General features: G+C 44.1%; 2 protein-coding genes across 6 annotated transcripts in view; both read left to right on the forward strand.

Annotated features, from left to right (window-relative positions):
- The window catches only part of NAP1L1 (nucleosome assembly protein 1 like 1), a 31,580-nt gene extending 27,769 nt beyond the window's left edge, over positions 1-3,811 (forward strand). For all 5 annotated transcript variants that reach the window (XM_075080773.1, XM_075080774.1, XM_075080775.1 and 2 more), the window contains exon 15: positions 1,143-3,811. In XM_075080773.1, the coding sequence (XP_074936874.1) occupies positions 1,143-1,178 (36 nt within the window). In that variant the 3' untranslated portion in view covers positions 1,179-3,811. The remainder of the gene's footprint in view (positions 1-1,142) is intronic.
- Positions 3,812-10,290: 6,479 nt separating this feature from the next.
- On the forward strand, positions 10,291-15,239 carry PHLDA1 (pleckstrin homology like domain family A member 1). The gene is made up of 2 exons (XM_075080778.1): positions 10,291-11,323; positions 11,532-15,239. Exon 1 carries the CDS (start codon positions 10,863-10,865, stop codon positions 11,316-11,318), a length of 456 nt encoding a protein of 151 aa, XP_074936879.1. The 5' UTR covers positions 10,291-10,862; the 3' UTR covers positions 11,319-11,323; positions 11,532-15,239.
- The last annotated feature ends 1,289 nt before the right edge of the window (positions 15,240-16,528 follow it).

A 16,528-nucleotide genomic window follows, 5' to 3' on the forward strand; every position in this document is an offset into this window, starting at 1 on the left:
GTAGTCATGAAAATGAAGCCTCTGAACTAAAAATGTCTGCTGTGAAATGTGCTTGCAATTTCAAATGATGCAGCAGCGTACTTCGTGGTAAGACTGGTCTCAGCTACAATGGAAGTACTCTTGAAAGAACTACATAACCTGAGCGTTGTACCCAGAAAGATGTTAGGGTATAGAGTTATTAATCAAAATGTACAACCTGTTGGTGATGTTTCATTGGCTATAGTGTATTCAAATTGCTTTGTATTCAAGAAAGTTTTGGAATCAAAATGAAACAGCTGCAAGATGGGCTTCTTATGTCCACCATTTCAGATTGCTTTTCTAGGCTAAACAGAACTGAGAAAGGGCAAGACTTGCATTCAGAGGGACCTGCCAAAGGGCTAGAGGCAGTAGTGGTACTATAGTGTATTGACACAAGAATAAATAGTTGTAAGATGATCACAGGCTTAAAGCCAGCTGAATTTATTCAGGCACTGTGGTCCTAGAATAGCTATCCAGACCAAAGTAGTGGAGTAAAACTTGCAGCTGAACTCTGCCCCCCCCAAAAAAAAATTTTCCTTAAATTCCCATTTTACCATGAGAGATTGTTGGTTGTCTGTTCCAATATAAAAAATTTTCCGTGTTAGAATTTTGTAACAACTGGAATTTATTGCAAAAGGCGTTTCTAGAGTTACCAGGTAAAAAGGTGTTACCCTACCACGATTTGGTGTTTCATTGCACTGCTCTACAGTGGCTTCTGGTGTAAGGCTGTGCCCTTCTTACTGACCACAGGAAGTTTCTTTTACCTCAAACAGTGTAGAAGGCCTGGATACTTCTGAGTCAGGTTGTTTCGTTGCCATGCATAACACTCCCCTCCTTTTTCCACTTTTAGTGTCTTTCAGAATATCCCACCACACTTAGTTCTGAACAGACATTTTGTTCTGGATCATATACCTATGCACTAACAAAGCCAAAATAAATGCTTTGTGGATGTTGCCACACCCAAAAGCCAGCAGTATTACTAATACTTTACTAATACTAGGCAATTAGTTCAAGGGAAAATGTGAAAGAACTTGAATACTGGAATTTGAGAAAGTACGTTTAGCAATATTAATAGTTCTTTTAAAATGCTGATATCAAACGGATATTTCCTTTTTTCTCAACAGAAGGATCAAAACCCGGCAGAATGCAAGCAGCAGTGAAGCAGTGTGTATGTGGCCTTGAGGATTACCTGCACTGTAATAGCCTAAACACCAACTATTAGTTACTTACAGCCTTATGTTTTGTATCTTGGTAGAATTAAGTAACCAATTTGTTAAAAAAGGAAATCAAACACATAAGAACCAGTTTAAAATGTAGGTTCAATCTACCTAGCATTTTAACAGTATAATTTTCTGCCAGTATGTAGAATGCAGTAAATCCCCTAAAGCATGAATGTTAATTCATTGCTACATAGTTTGGTTCTTGTGAAGTCTTTGTCATGTAGCTATTAGACTGCAGCTGTAAAGATTATCAGAACTGTTAACTGAGACCAATATTTGTTTAGAGAAAACTCTCTCCTGAAGAACCAACCAAAGTATTTTTCAGCCCAGTAGTCTGAATGGGTTTAAGTCTGCTTGCACTAGCTGTGCCTTCATTACTTTGTTATAGAAATGGCAGTGACTTGTACTAACTAGGAGATGATGATGCATTTTGGATTTGACTACTTGAGAAGACTAGTATAACATGTTTAATTTCCAACGAGACCACATTAAACATTCATAACTGTCAGCTTGTTTATGCTATGGGTTTTGTATTTTATGTGACATAGTGATCTACAAAAAAACCTAGTCATCATATTAAGGTTATTGTTTACCACTGGGGTGTGAATAAAACCTAGTATTTTCAGAAGCTAGTCTTGTTTTATTATGATGTGTGTATCTGCATGTGTAAACTAGTGAGGCGTATCTTTCATGCTGCAGTTCACTCCTTACTAGAAACAAAAGTTGAGAGTTACTGAAAAGTAAATTACATAGCGTTTTAAAACCAAACACAATAGTTTTGAAAGTTTGTTCCATACTTTCCATTTGCAGTGAGATACTTGTGAATCTGAGCTAGGTGTTTCAGTGATTGGTCAATATGGCCATTTTGGAGAAGTCAAGTGTTTAGAAGTGGGGCTAGATCTGATAAAGGACTTCGGTATTGCTATGCCTGACTCGAAGGCATTGGTTAGTGGTATGAAGTCTAGGGCCAAGAAAGGTGCCTTGGATTTCCAGTCTCTATAAACAGAGTGAGATTGTCCTGAACAAAATCTGCCCTATGGCCTATGGGAGTGCTAGAAGACTTAGCTATATTCTAGTTTGTACTTGCTGTATCAAGCATCTACAGAGAAGGAAACAAACCCCAGGGAATTCCTGTCTCCTCGCCTAATGTTCTGTTCACTATGCTTATGTTTGCGCGTTCTGGTTCATACTTTGTCCATTTTGGATGTTCATTGTCAGTTGAAACATACGGGCTAGATCTTTCTCATATAACCTTGCCTCTAGCCTAGCAGTGGACATGCTTTTGAGATGTGGATTCGGGAGCACTCAGCTTGAAGAGACTATGAATGGATGTCTTCCATTTTAGTTTTCCCAGTCAGTAAGATGCTACCGTATTCTGTGCAGTCTTGTCCTTCGCATAACTATAGAAGTTCCAATCTTCTAAGTAAGTATCTGGATGACCCTCCTGTCCCTCAAAGTTCTCATAGGGTTGGAAAAAAATGTCCAGCCTAGCCATGGATCTGGTTCTGCAGCAGTTACTTTTTTTTTTTGCTTCTCCTTGCCACTGATATACTGCCTTAGCCCCCCTGAGAGGAAGGTGGTCTACTGTGCTCTGACTAAACTGTTTTTTTTTTTTAATTCCTTGAATGTTTAAATACCACACTACTTCACTTCAGAATCCCTGTCAGGCTTCATCTTTCTCCTCTCCACATACTTACAGATTTGGGAGAAGGAGCTCTTGTTACCTATAGCTGTATATAAAACAGTACTGTTGAAGCTGTGCTCTTAGGTGTTTTTTTTAAGTAACCCATAGAACATAGCATAGAAAAATACAATAATGAAAGGCTAACATCACATTCTCTGGTACCCGTGTGTTAAAATAGATGTAGTTGTGTTCTTGTGACGACATAAATCCTGACAGAGTATGCTTATGCTTTGAGGCACTGACCCTGCTGGGTGTTTGGGTATCACTTGGTTTCTTCTCTGAATGTCTCCCAGGGTAAAGTTTAAACTTAAACTTCAGGGCATGAAGAGACCAAACTGATGGTATGTTATGAGCCTGAGCAGTCATTAATGCAGGGCTTTGGGGTTCATACCTTTGGACATGAGAAGTATCTGAAGTCCTTACTTAGATCTAGCCCATTTTTACTAACAGCATCTGGCAACTGTGTCTTAAAGAGAGAAAGCACTGTTAAGTTGTCCAATGAATTTCAGAGGTCACTGTTCTTAAGAAATTTGGCTTGTGTTTTGATTGCTTATTGTACAATGGGATACAGTATTTGAAAGGGGGAGTTGGTAGATACTAAAGCTCACCTGCAGCCTGCAATTTCCAGAGCTATGAATCCATCTCTGTCAACAGATTTTTGGTAAGCTTGTCTCTAGATTGACTTGCGAGTTCTAAACCAGCAGTTCTTGTGTTCTCCAGACTGGCGCAAAAGGAAAGATATAACCATACAAATTGAGGTGCCAGTTCTTATGGCATCAGTTAAATAAAAACTGTTTTGGTGCTTAACGTGTCGTTGATCACAAAACTACTCTTGTTTAGCAATTCTGAAAGGCAGTATGTAGCAGGAACATTAAACTTTCGACATCGATTGGAGTATTGTGACTCATTCTTTTCACTTCTCATGGATTTATACCAGCTGTAAAGAAATTGCTCATTTAGTATTTGATGAGGATAAGTTACCTGGTTGTTAACAAGTTCAGGCTAGGAAAATGGGTCACTGAAATAGGATTTCTTGGTCAGTTGTTGCACTACTGCACCAAACTTCACAATCTGCAAATGATGTCTTATGTCCAGTTCTGGTTGCTGTATTGAAGAATTATCTTGGGGAAAAATGGAGGGGTGGTGATGAAAAGTGCAAGAATTAACTGAGACTTTGGGTAAGAGGGGAGGGCACTCGGAGCTTATGCTTGATAGTGAGGGAGCTACAGCCTGACAGGCTTGGAGAACTACAGTCCTGTCAGCCTGACCTCGGTACCAGGGAAGGTTATGGAGCGGTTCATCTTGAGTGAGCTCACCAGGCATGTGCAGGACAACCAGGGGATCAGGCCCAGCCAGCATGGCTTCATGAAAGGCAGGTCCTGCCTGGCCAACCTGATCTTCTATGACAGGGTGACCCACCTAGTGGATGAGGGAAAGGCTGTGGACGTTACCTACCTGGACTTCAGTAAAGCCTTTGATACAGTCTCCCACAGCATCCTCCTAGAGAAGCGGGCAGCTCATGGCTTGGACACATGTACTCTTCACTGGGTAAACTGCCTGGATGGCTGAGCCCAGAGAGTTGTGGTGAACAGAGCTAAATCCAGTTGGCAGCCAGTCATGAGCGGGGTTTCCCAGGGCTCAGTTTTGGACCCAGTCTTGTTTAATATCTTTATCAATGATCTGGAAGAAGCAATTGAGTCCACCCTCAGTAAGTCTGCAGATGACACCAAATTGGGTGGGAGTGTTGATCTGCTTCAGGATAGGAAGGCTCTGTAGAGGGACCTGGACAGGCTGGATCAATGGGCCAAGGCCAACTGTATGAGGTTTAACAAGGCCAAGTGCTGGGTCCTGCACTTGAGTCACAACCCCATGCAATGCTACAGGCCTGGGGAATAGTGACTGAAAAGCTGCCTGGTTGGTTGGCAGCCAGCTGAACATGAGCCAGCAGTGTGCCCAGGTGGCCAAGAAGGCCAACAGCATCCTGGCTTCTATCAAGAATAGTGTGGCCAGCAGGAGTAGGGCAGTGATCATGACCCTGGACTCGGCACTGGTGAGGCCGCACCTTGAATATTGTGTTCAGTTTTGGGCCCCTCACTACAAGGAGGACATTGAGATGCTGGAGCGTGTCCAGAGAAGGGCAACGAAGCTGGTGAAGTGTCTGGAGCACAAGTCTGATGAGGAGAGGTTGAGGGAGCTGGGGTTGTTCAGTCTGGGGAAGAGGAGGCTGAGGGGAGACCTCGCTCTCTACAACTACCTGAAAGGAGGTTGTAGTGAGGCGGGTGTTGGTCTTTTCTCCCAGGTTACTAGTGATAGAATGAGAGGAAACTGCTTCAAGCTGCATGAGGGGAGGTTTAGATTGGATATTAGGAAAAATTTTTTTACCAAAAGAGTGGTCAGGCATTGGAACAGGCTGCCCCGGGAAGTGGTGGAGTCACCATCCCTGGAGGTGTTTAAAAGATGTGCCACGTCTACACTTCAGGACATGGTTTAGGAGCCATGGTGGTGTTGGGTGGGTGGTTGGACTTGATGATCCTAGAAGTCTTTTTTAACCTTAATGATTCTGTGATTCTATGATGCTTCTTGGTAAGTCTACGCTTTCAGCAAATGTAGATTAGATTACATTAGCACTAAAGGGTTTTTTCCCTGTCTGGTATAAATTTGTTAATAGTAAAAAAAAAAAAGCATTGAAACAGTGTCCTCAGAGTCCTAGACCATATTTAAGCTTAGCATTCTTAAGTTTTACTCTCTGGAGGAGAGTGATGACAGGTGTGGTTAGATTGTTACCTTCGATTATTTAGACACTAGGTAGGGATATCGACACTTCTTAGCAATGTGTCCTACAGCTAGCTAGCTTCATAAGCTCAGATTGTTAGTTGGATTCTTGGAACTGATGTTTCCCAAGCGATGTAGCAGATATTGTAATTTTGATATGTTTTTACTTGTTAAATGAAGAACCCCAGCTGAACATAGAAAACTACAGGAATCAAATGTGTTCATCTTTGCCTTCATACTGGTAGTTAACCTTAGTCCCGGTGTTTTAAGGCCCATTGTTGTAGACCTGATTTGGAAATTGATAGGGAACTTAACACACAAAGGGATAATTAGTTTGTCTGCCAGAGATTTCCTATTTCCAAAGGTTCCTGTGCAGCAGTTGTTTCCCAGATGCCTTGTGCTGGGGAGGAGGATTGTGTTCTGGCATTCACGGTGGCTTAAGGAAACAAAAAGCTGAACTCCTCAGTACAAATGGGACAGTCTGATAATGAAGGGATTCCTGTATGTAACAGCCTTGGTGGGCTGCTAGGCTGGGGCTAGAGCCGCACAGATGTTGGAATAGGTACCCTCAGCTCTACAGTGCTTCCTCCTTCATTCTGTGCAGATGTAGCCGCCTCCAATCCAAGACTTTCTCATACAGGTCAGAGAAGTCATTGCTACGACACCTTCGGTTTCATTTCTTAATAACTAGTCGGTTCTGTTTGGGATGCACTGGTTCCCTGTGAGTTTTCAAGAGAGTGTTGAAGTAATGACTTTTAATTGCTAATGCTTACCTAAGGTGAACACAAATCCATCTACTGGAAATAGTTAAGTCTTACTTCTGTACACTGTAAAGAGGAGTTGGAATTTTCTCTGCGTGGCATGGTGGGCAAGATTTGTCTCATCACTCTTTAAATCCTTCTGTTAGACCTACTAGTCTTGGACCTAGTAGTCTTCCACATGTGGCCTGTCTTGGCTTTTGTAGGAAAAGTAGAGCAAGTAAAACAGACAAGACAGCACACCAAGCAAAAGGTAAGCTATTCTGCATTTGGGTCTGCCTGGTGTGTGTGAGGAGTGTGGGGGTATGGCTGAAGAGCTCTTGTTCTCACAGGTACCTAACAGAATTGTGCTGAGCTGGCAAGAATAGTCGTCTCTGCAGTAGCAGAGGGGATGTAGCTCCTGAACTTGGCCGTTGTGAGCTGTGCTTCTATATGCTCAAGTGTTGCGAGCATCTGCCCAACTTATATTTACCTTGCAGTTGACGAGCAGTCGGTGTGTTCTGAACTAGGTATGTTCAGCACTAGGTGATATAGGAAACATCAGGTCGTTTAAACCTTCTGACAGGCTGGCTTTGCTCTGCAATGTACACTTAAGTGTTTTTTTTTTAACGTTTCAGAAGATGGCTCTGAAGTGCAAGGGACCTTGGAAGAGCCAGGCTGGAGCAGCTGCAATGCCAATAGTCTGTGCATTGCACGCAGTTTCTTCATTTGGTACTGACGTGGGTTATAGGGCTCTAAGTAGAAAGTACCTATTGTCTAATTGATCACATATTGCAACACATCCACTTGTCATGTACTTCTCAACCCTTGACTATTTCTTCCCCCCCTCATTTTCCTTTTGTCTAGCAATGACCAGCTAGCTCATGCTTCCTTTAGGTTTCCCTCTTAACCCTTTTTCTGGTTTAGTCACTTCTCAGTAATAGAAGAAATGGTGATGTTTAAGGGTTGTCACTCAGGACAGGTTTAGCATCTCTTTGAAACTTGACCTTGGTGTCAAGGTGCTGTCTGCAGATTCATTAACCAGGAGAACACTAGTAAAATTATGGGCTTTTTAGTCTTTCACAGTGGCTTTCCAAAATAATGTTTAACTTGCCTCAGGGTTTAAAAAGAACACTTCAATTACTCTTATCATAATTATTCTTTAATTAAGGTTACACATAAAAAACTTCAACTACTTAGACTAGTCTAAGTTAGGGAGCTTATGATATAGGACACCAGTGTATTTAACAACCAAACATTTCTGTTACCAATACCAACTTTGAACATGGAAAAGGAAAAATTCAGTAAGAAATAAATGGAATTTAGATGTAGATACTTTCAAGCATCAGATTTTTTCAGGCTGTAGTATTTCAGGTCTGACAGTAGGAGGCATCTGCACACCAGATATTTCAGGAGGAACAGACGCCCAACCTGCACAGTATTTAGTGAAACTCCAGTAAAGGTAGCGGACATGGAACATTTAATGAAATTGCAGTGGGTTTAAATATATCTTTAATAAAAGTAAAATAAAAGCTCACTGGGGTAATGTAGTGTGCTTAACTGTGGTGAATGTGTTTTTTCAAAATACCAATATAAAACATTTCCGGAAGTTCAGTTGTGATTTCCATCTAGGAGAATGAAGTTTGTTATCCTTTACTGGCAAATTCTGCACAATTGGGGTATCTTGTTCTTTTCCTGTGAAACTGTCAGTATTTCATCTTACCCTAGTCTCCCAGGTTTTGACTGATCTGGTGGTTTTGGTCAAACGTAGTGTATTTTAAATGGCTGTTAATATTTGTTGACTTACAGAGTCCAAGTTTAAACGAATGTTTTGCATGTTTACTTCTGATCACATGCTTAGGTGAATGTCACTGGGAATAAACAGTTGTTGCTGTGAGTCTATATGTTAGCAGAGTATGTCCATCAGTGCTTAGAGCTTGGTTAAAAATCAGGCATTCAACACTTCAGAGAACTTTATGCCAAGGGAGGCTGAAGTAGAATGAATTTAGCCCCTTTACTCCTGTATATTTGGTGAAGATCTTTTGGCCTTTCACACTAGTCTCGCTTTTTTTCCTTTTGCTTAATTACAAATTACTGCTAGCACTGACAACAAGCCAAAAAGCTCACATTAAAATATAGAGGTAATGTGTTAATGTCCTTAAGTATCAGTTCAGTGTTTGGGGGGGTGGGGGAGTACTTGAATTATTGTTACAGAATAACCTATGGGACTCCTAAGTCTAAGGCTGGTTTCCAAACTACGGATTAATGCGTTTGCTTAAAATCAAATGGGTCTTCGACCAAACTGGGCAGGTGCGTTTATTAGAAATGAGTCTTCTGTAGATTTAGTTCAATGCCCTATGCCTTCCATAAACTCAGTGTTTTAATTGTTTGGTATAGATGAATGCATTTCAACCAGTTTATCTTTTAGTTTGACAATTTCAAAATGAAGTCTCTGCTCATGTGACACATAATCAGGAGTGTTGTAGTAGATGCAAAGCACCTCAGGTGGAAAGGCAGGAGATTCTCTGACCTTGCTCAAGCTGTGTGTGAGGTTCTTGCACGTGCACCAGCAGCTGAAGATGCAGATAGTTGTGCTGGGGAGTTCAGGTTCAAATGGCAAAGAACTGCGGATAGAGACAGTCACAAATCGTGTTCAGATATCTTGGAAACTAGCATGTGACTGTTAAAATAGGTGTAAGATGGTTGTGAGAATGAGCTGTATCTTATAGAATCATAGAATCGTTGAGGTTGGAAAAGACCTCTAGGATCATCAAGTCCAACCGTCAACCCAACACCACCACGTCTCCTAAACCATGCCCTGAAGTGCCACGTCTACATGTCTTTTAAACACCTCTAGGGATGGTGGCTCCACCACCTCTCTGGGCAGCCTGTTCCGATGCCTGACCACTCTTTCAGTAAAGAAATTATAGCGTAAAGTTCAGCTCTAAGAAGAAGAGACTAGTCTTTAGATAAATGGATGTTTAAGATATTAATGTGGAGGTTTTTTGGTTCAGTTTGTGGCTAGCAAGTTGCTTTTGTTACCGAGTTGAGTGTCTTCCAGTTACCTCAGGAACAGCGCACTAATTTTAATCGCCTCTATTACCTTAACTGTTTACCTCTTGACACTTTATCAAAATTAACTTTGAACTTCAAGAGTAAAAGATCATAAGAGGAAATGCTTTTTAAAATGTTATCAGAGATAAACTCTATTAAAGCTATCATTAATATTGATTTTTTTTTTTTTTTTCCTAATGTGCTTCACTGACCTGTGTTACAGCACAACCTGCTTCCTAGCTGCCAAGACTATGGTGAGGAGGGCTTTTTTTTTTATGGCCATGTTAAATACATGTTTAAAAAACGCTGTGCTCACACATGGTATGAAGTTTTCAGCATTCAGTTGCCATTGCCAGTGTCAGCCAAATTCAGTTCTGTGGGCTTTTGATTTACATCTGTACATCAAAAGGATTTAAAATAAAAGAGTTTAATATTAATCTTGCGTCACTCTTCTACTCAAATAAATGAACTCAAAAGCTAACCTCGGGGGAGAATCCAAACAATAAGAGAATGTGTAGTAACAAATAAGAATAACGAGGAAGATGGTCCTAGCAGTTTGCCAGGGTTTTGGGTGTTTTATTTTCTTTCATTGTCTACTTATAAAATTTCCAAGTGGGGAGGTTCTAGCGTTTCCTTTGGGCTACGTCCTCTCTTTAGACACGCCTCACAATGCTGCAGGGAGTAAAGGTGTGTTTTAGATACCCAGCGGGAGCGCCGGGAGCAGCGCTGAGGCGGGGGGCGGGGGGCGGGGGGTGGGGGGCAGGCGCTCCCCTTTGTCTGGCCGAGCGACGACCCTTTAAATACCGGCGTGTTGCTGAAACCTGTCACCGGTTTTATTGGGCTCGAATCAAAGAGAGGCGGGAGGCGGCCCTTTGCTGCCGTAGCCCACGGGGGAAGGCTGAGCAGATTTGTTCCGAGCCCCTACTGCTGGAACAGCCCGCTAGGAGCGGGGTAATTCTGATCCCTGCGTTGGCCCTGCCGGTGGTTAAAGGCCGGGGGAGCCCTTCCCCAGCGCCTTGGCGGGGCCGCCCCTCCGTTCCGCTCCGTTCCCCTCGGCGGCGGCAGGGCCGGGTCCCGGTGCCGGCGGGCGGAGCCGCCCGTCCCGCTGGGTGTCACTCCGGGGCGGGAGGGGCGCGTTCAAAAGGCGAGGGGAGGGAAAAGCTCACCGCCACAGCCGCCGTCCGCACCGGCAGCCCGCCACGCCACGCCACGCCGCGGCACGGGCGGCAGCCGCTCCGCTTCCTGCGGGCCGGGGCGCTCCCGGCCCTCCGCCTCGGAGCCGGCGCCAGGCGGCGAGTCATCGGCTGGTGCCGGCTGCCCCCCGACCCCAGCCCCGGCGGGCGGCGGCTCCCGGCCCCGCCGGCCCATGCCAGAAGGATGCTGGAGAGCGGCTGCAAGGCGGTGAAGGAGGGCGTGCTGGAGAAGAGGAGCGACGGGCTCCTGCAGCTCTGGAAGAAGAAGCGGTGCATCCTCACCGAGGAGGGGCTGCTCCTCATCCCCCCCAAGCAGCAGCCGCCGCCGCAGCAGCAGCAGCCGCCGCTGCCGGCCGAGCCGGCGGCCAAGATCAAGGAGCTTCACTTCTCCAACATGAAGACGGTGGACTGCGTGGAGCGGAAGGGCAAGTACGTGTACTTCACGGTGGTGATGGCCGAGGGGAAGGAGATCGACTTTCGGTGCGCGCAGGAGCAGGGCTGGAACGCGGCGATCACGCTGCAGATGGTGCAGTACAAGAACCGCCAGGCCATCCTGGCCGTCCGCTCCACCCGCCAGAAGCAGCAGCACCTGGCGCAGCCCCACGGCCCGCGACTCCGCAGCGCCTCCAACTCCGCCTAGCGCAGGTAGGGCCCCCGGGACCCGCTCCGGGACCCGCACCGGCCCCCGGGACCCGCACCGGCCCCGCGGGACCCGCTCCGCTCCGCTCCCCGGGGCGGCCGAGCCGCGCTCCCCCGCCCGGCCCCGCAGCGCGGCTGCCGGCGGGGGGAAAACCCGCCCCGGGCTCCCCTTCGCCTCACCGGCCGCCCTTTGTGCTGTCCTGTCTTCTTGCAGGTTAAGTTAACGAAGCGCTTCGGGAAAGCGGGACTGAGCGGGTTCGTTGCGGACGTACTTCGGTTCATCAAAAACTGGGCAAACGCCGGAGATGCGGGTAGACCGGAGAGAAGCGGCTCGACAACCTGAACCCCAGCTAGCTCTGCCGCCGCTGCTTTGCCGCCCTCGGTGCCGAGAAGCATTTCAAATCTATTATTTATGAACCTTGGAAAGGATCCTTCGGTGTGATGGGACTGCTAGGAGACATGATGTACTGTAACTTTATTTTAATGTATTTTATTTTATTTATTAGGGTTGTTTGGTTGGCTTTTCTTATTTTTTTGTTTTCTCTTTTTTGTTTGTTTGGTTTTTTTTAAGGCTTGTTTGCAAGACATTTCTGAATGTAGGCCGTATCCAAAAACCCGAGGAAAAAAACGTGTGCGTTAGCTCCCTAAAGGAACTAAAAAGTTCTGGGTAGTTCGGCCGTGTGTGATTTGACAAAAGACTTTTTCATTTTTGCCCAAAATATGCTGTATTACACTAACATGGAAAATGTGATGTGTGGTTTGGAATTTGGCTGGAGCCCACACTGCATATGAAAACTCTTCTCTTTAATGAGAATAATAATTATAATCTTAGGGTTTAAATTATATTCTTTTAAAATATTACGCGTGCTGGAAAACGATACAACTCATTCACGCTTGGTTATTCAAAAAAGTAACGTTGATGGTCGTTCTGAGATTAAAACCCTCCTCTTTTAATGTACGAATGGAAGGGAATCTGACCAGCTTCTGTGATGCAGGACTCTGGATTCCAGTAACCCGTGTGATGTGCTTGCTCCTGGCTTGGAGGGCCGGAGCCAAGCAGCGCTCTGAACATTTCTCAGTGTCCGAGTTCAGGGCTCCCCCCGCACAGTTGGTTTGTGAGCGGTCTGGGCTCTCGACCGGTGGTGAATTTTCATGGCAGTTTTTTAAACGTCTTGCATTAAAGTAGCCCCTAGTTTAAAATCCATCTTATCTACGTCTTAGCTTGCAAGCGGATTATTTTGGTCACAGTTTTCATAAGCTGAAAGTTGCTCTCTAGCTGAGATAAACTAGATTAATTTTGGTGTTTAGCACTGTCAGATGTCGAGAGAGGCGTACGATCTCATCTCTAAAAATGTCGACGAAGCCATGAAGTTGGAAAACAAAGGGCTAATTGCACAGCTGGTGCGTCTTCCTCTGCCTCTTAAAAGTCAGTGGGAGTTTGGCTGTCGATGCTGGCGAGAGCGGGTTGCAGATCTTCGCCCCGCTGCAGAGGAGGGAGCCAGGCGTAGGCTGGCGTGCTTTCTAGGACAGGACCCTTTGGGCGAAGGGTGTTTTCACGTTGTGTGCCACTACGGCGTGGGTTCTCTGGTTTAAATTGAGCGGGAGGTTGTAAGCGGGATGGAGCGACGAGGCCCGTTATCTCTGGTTCAAGGTAGAAAGTTGCAGGCGCGGAGCTGTTTATTTTATTTAGCGTGGTGAGGAGAACAGCTTTTGGCCCCTTTACAAGTTACATGAAGGTAAACAAAATATTTTAAAGCCACACATCCAGGACTTTTCTGTTTGTGTAACTGAGGTGTAGCTTGACTGCAAAAGCCCCGCATTCTTGGTTCAAACTGTTTCTGTAAGAGTTTAAAGCAAAAGACTGAAGTGACACTCGAAGGAAGATCTTGGAATTGGCTACTGCACGTGACGGCCTCTTCCTCTGTGCCCTAAGCTTAAGCTCAGTCCTTTAAGGAGTAAGTCGAGATCTCTCTTAGCCCTCCTCTTTCGTTCCTTACCCCCAGGTGCCAGGATCACATACCTAGACGTGCAAAACATGTCATGGTGCAGAATTAAAGCCCGAACCTCAGCGATCCTCTGTAGTTACTCCCAGGCACTTCTTTCCAATCTGGCCCTTGACAAGGTTGTGTGATGAGTTTGGGGTGGTAGATTACAACTGTCCTAACACAGTTATTACTTTGAGACTAATTGGAATCGAAGGTGCCCTGCATCTTCTAGGATTAGATTCGCTGTCTTGGCAATCATAATAGCCGATTTCCACATCTCTGTACATCTGCCATTATCATTCTGCTAATGCTTGGATGTTAGAACTGCAAGGGGATTCTCTAATGAGCTAGTGAAAGACTCACAAAATAGGCTGTAATTTGTAATTTGGCTCCTCTCTTTAGAGTCATTAATTACAGTTTGCTGAGTAACTAATCCACCTTTTCAGATATACAGGCGTATCACTGATATCTCACCTACTAAAATATGTTTTAGCCTACTACTGAAGGATAAATGTAATTGATGAAAATTAATTTCTGTAGTATTGGAGACACACGTATTTCTCTAGGAGAGGCAGATATTCCTGTCCTCAGTGGATGCAAGCCCCTGAATGCGACAAAAGTCTATGGATCTGGTCTAAAGCTGAAATTTTACTGCACCTCTGGAAGTATTTGTACTTTGCAAAATGAAAGATGGCAATTTTAGTGATATAACCGACATTAAGGTTTGAGAAAACAGCTTTCAATTTTGATTTTGCTGCTCTTTTTTCATGCGTTCAGGGTCAACGTCCCACTTTCACTTTACGTTTCTTGTTTTAAGTTGGTCTGAAGGATGCTCTCAAAACCGTTTGGACCGATGTAGTTCACCAACAAACTTTTGCCTGTTGCCCTTGCCTGCTGTGAGACCTTTTCAAAAACATTTGTATCGGCCAAACTCGTGGGGTGAGAGATGGTCACGTCACAAAATCCACCCTGAGCTGTTCCTGTGCCCGCAGCCTGAGTCGGTGGGATGGGTGTAAGGATCAAACCTCCCCATTGTGCCTCCAGACCGTCTCTTGGAAACTGAATGGGAACAAATTGGCTGGGGTCCCCTGGGGACATTCGGACTGTGTGGCTCATGCCATGTCAGTATAAATAAGGCTAAATTGTCTGATGTGGACAATCCGACAACTTTCTCACGCTCTAAATTCCACAGGGTTTTTTTGACAGATAGTAATTTTAGACCAAGAAATTGTTTGATGTTATAAATAAGGTAGTTATGGGCTTTTTTTGGCTTGCCCCTCTACTACTGTAGGGTCTTTGTTGGAGCTACTTGGTTAAATACTGTCACTGCCTTGTAAGCAATGGCTATGAAAGTAGGTCCAGCAGACCAGGCTCCATGTTATTGACACTTTGCAAGAAAATAAATCAGGTTGTCCTTCCACTTACCAAAAGAAAGAGCCAACAGCATATGGCTGAAGTAAATTCATTAGAGAATAAACAAAAATGCCAGTAAAACATACAGAGGCAAATGTCTGGTATAGGTAGCAAAAGTGCGGACAGTCAGCTCATAAAAAGGTCAAAATTACATGTCTTAAAAAACAAGGGGAAGCGATTAAGGGGCCGATTCACCAAGAAAATTCAAGCTGTGGTGACCAAGAAAATTTAGAAATTGGTGGAAAGGAAGATCAAGTGGATGTTGTCTCTGGCATCCTGAAGTAATTCCTCTTTTTTAAGGTTCGTGACATGCAAATGCCAGCTTCTGAATTATAGCTGCAGTGATGTACCAAATGTTTTCTAGCATATCCTATCGTGAGCAGAAATATCAGTGTCGTAAAAAAAAAAAAAATCGTGTGTAAATATGACTCATAAATGATTTCTGAGAGATGTGATTTATTTTTCGTATTTTTCAAGATGCATTCCATTTCAAATAAAGAGGTATCTATTGAAAAAGCTCTCGATATGTTAGAGGAATGGTTGTTTGGTGGGTTACTATTATGATTAAAGCCTGATCTAAGTGTTTTTCATGCCTTAAACTCAAGCTAAGAGACTAAGAGGAATGCTTTTAACATATGTAGATCCCTTCCGAAGAAAAGACCCGCTTACCTGCTCTAATTAATGTTTACACAGCACAATTACGAGGCTCGGAGTCATCAGTTTTGCTTTTTGCTCTGGGTGATGTGTGAGCACCCTTACAGAGTCCTACTAATTCCAGTAATACTCTGCTTAGTGTCACAGTCGAGGTACAACAGATCTGGATGAGCAGATCTAGAAACTGGGCCATTATTTTCCTAGTGGGGAATAATGTCTTAATAGGGTTTTCTCAAAAGTTTTTTCTGATCCAAAGTAGGAGCTGCTGAAACTCGGGTCAATGTGAGGTACAGGGATAAAACCTGGGCCTGGTTCAAAAATCACTGAAATCAAGAGGAGTTTTTCCAGACTAAGGCAGATTTTGACCTGTTGCAAAAATGGCGGCTGCTTCTCTTTTTCTGTGTAGAAAACCCATGAACGAAGCCCCAGAAGCGAGACCTTTGCCCACAATCTGTGCCAGTAGCGATGGCGAGGTGATGAGCATAACACTGACATTCTGATCTTTCATCTTTTCCGATGAGATGAGGGTGAGAGGAATAAGAAGATGGAATGATGCCTATGTTTTCTGAGCAAAATAAAATACAAAAGAAGACGAATCTAAACGTATTCTTTCGCCTCTGAAATGAAATGTAGACCAGAATGGTTTCTTGCAGTTTCACTGAATTCACAGCACACCTGAAATGGGACAATTTTCTTTGTAATTGAACCCAAATCAGAACTAAACCAAAGCCTGTTTCTAAGCAGGAACGTCTCAGTCCTTCCTAGAAAGTGCCTAAATGACTTTCCTCACTTACCCGTATTTTTGTTTTTTGATCAACTGTTGTGAAGACTGTCAACTTAAGTCTTTTTTTATAAGTTTATTTCTAGCTTATAAAGTTATAAACAGTATTATGGGTGTTTGTGATAATGTTTTTTCTGTCTTTTTGCTGGGGGATTTTTGATGTGTGAGGTAAGGACCCTGGAAACACCGTACAGCTGCTACCTGCTGCTCACAGCATTGCTTCATGCCTTCTGTGCTAAAGATGGGCAGAGCAAAAGACAGTGACTTTGGTGCTGTTAAGAGCTGAATGCCTTCAAGGTGTCCTGACTCCTGAAGGACGTGGGAGCTGCTCGGGACCTCACAATGAGGCTCAGTTACCTGTGGGGTCTTGGCCTGATG

The sequence above is a fragment of the Phalacrocorax aristotelis genome, chromosome 1 (genome assembly GCF_949628215.1).
Source record: "Phalacrocorax aristotelis chromosome 1, bGulAri2.1, whole genome shotgun sequence".
NCBI lineage: Eukaryota > Metazoa > Chordata > Aves > Suliformes > Phalacrocoracidae > Phalacrocorax > Phalacrocorax aristotelis.

Coding starts and splice junctions, on each gene's coding strand:
- PHLDA1 (XM_075080778.1), top strand. CDS start 10,863: ATGCTGGAGAGCGGCTGCAAGGCGGTGAAGGAGGGCGTGCTGGAGAAG.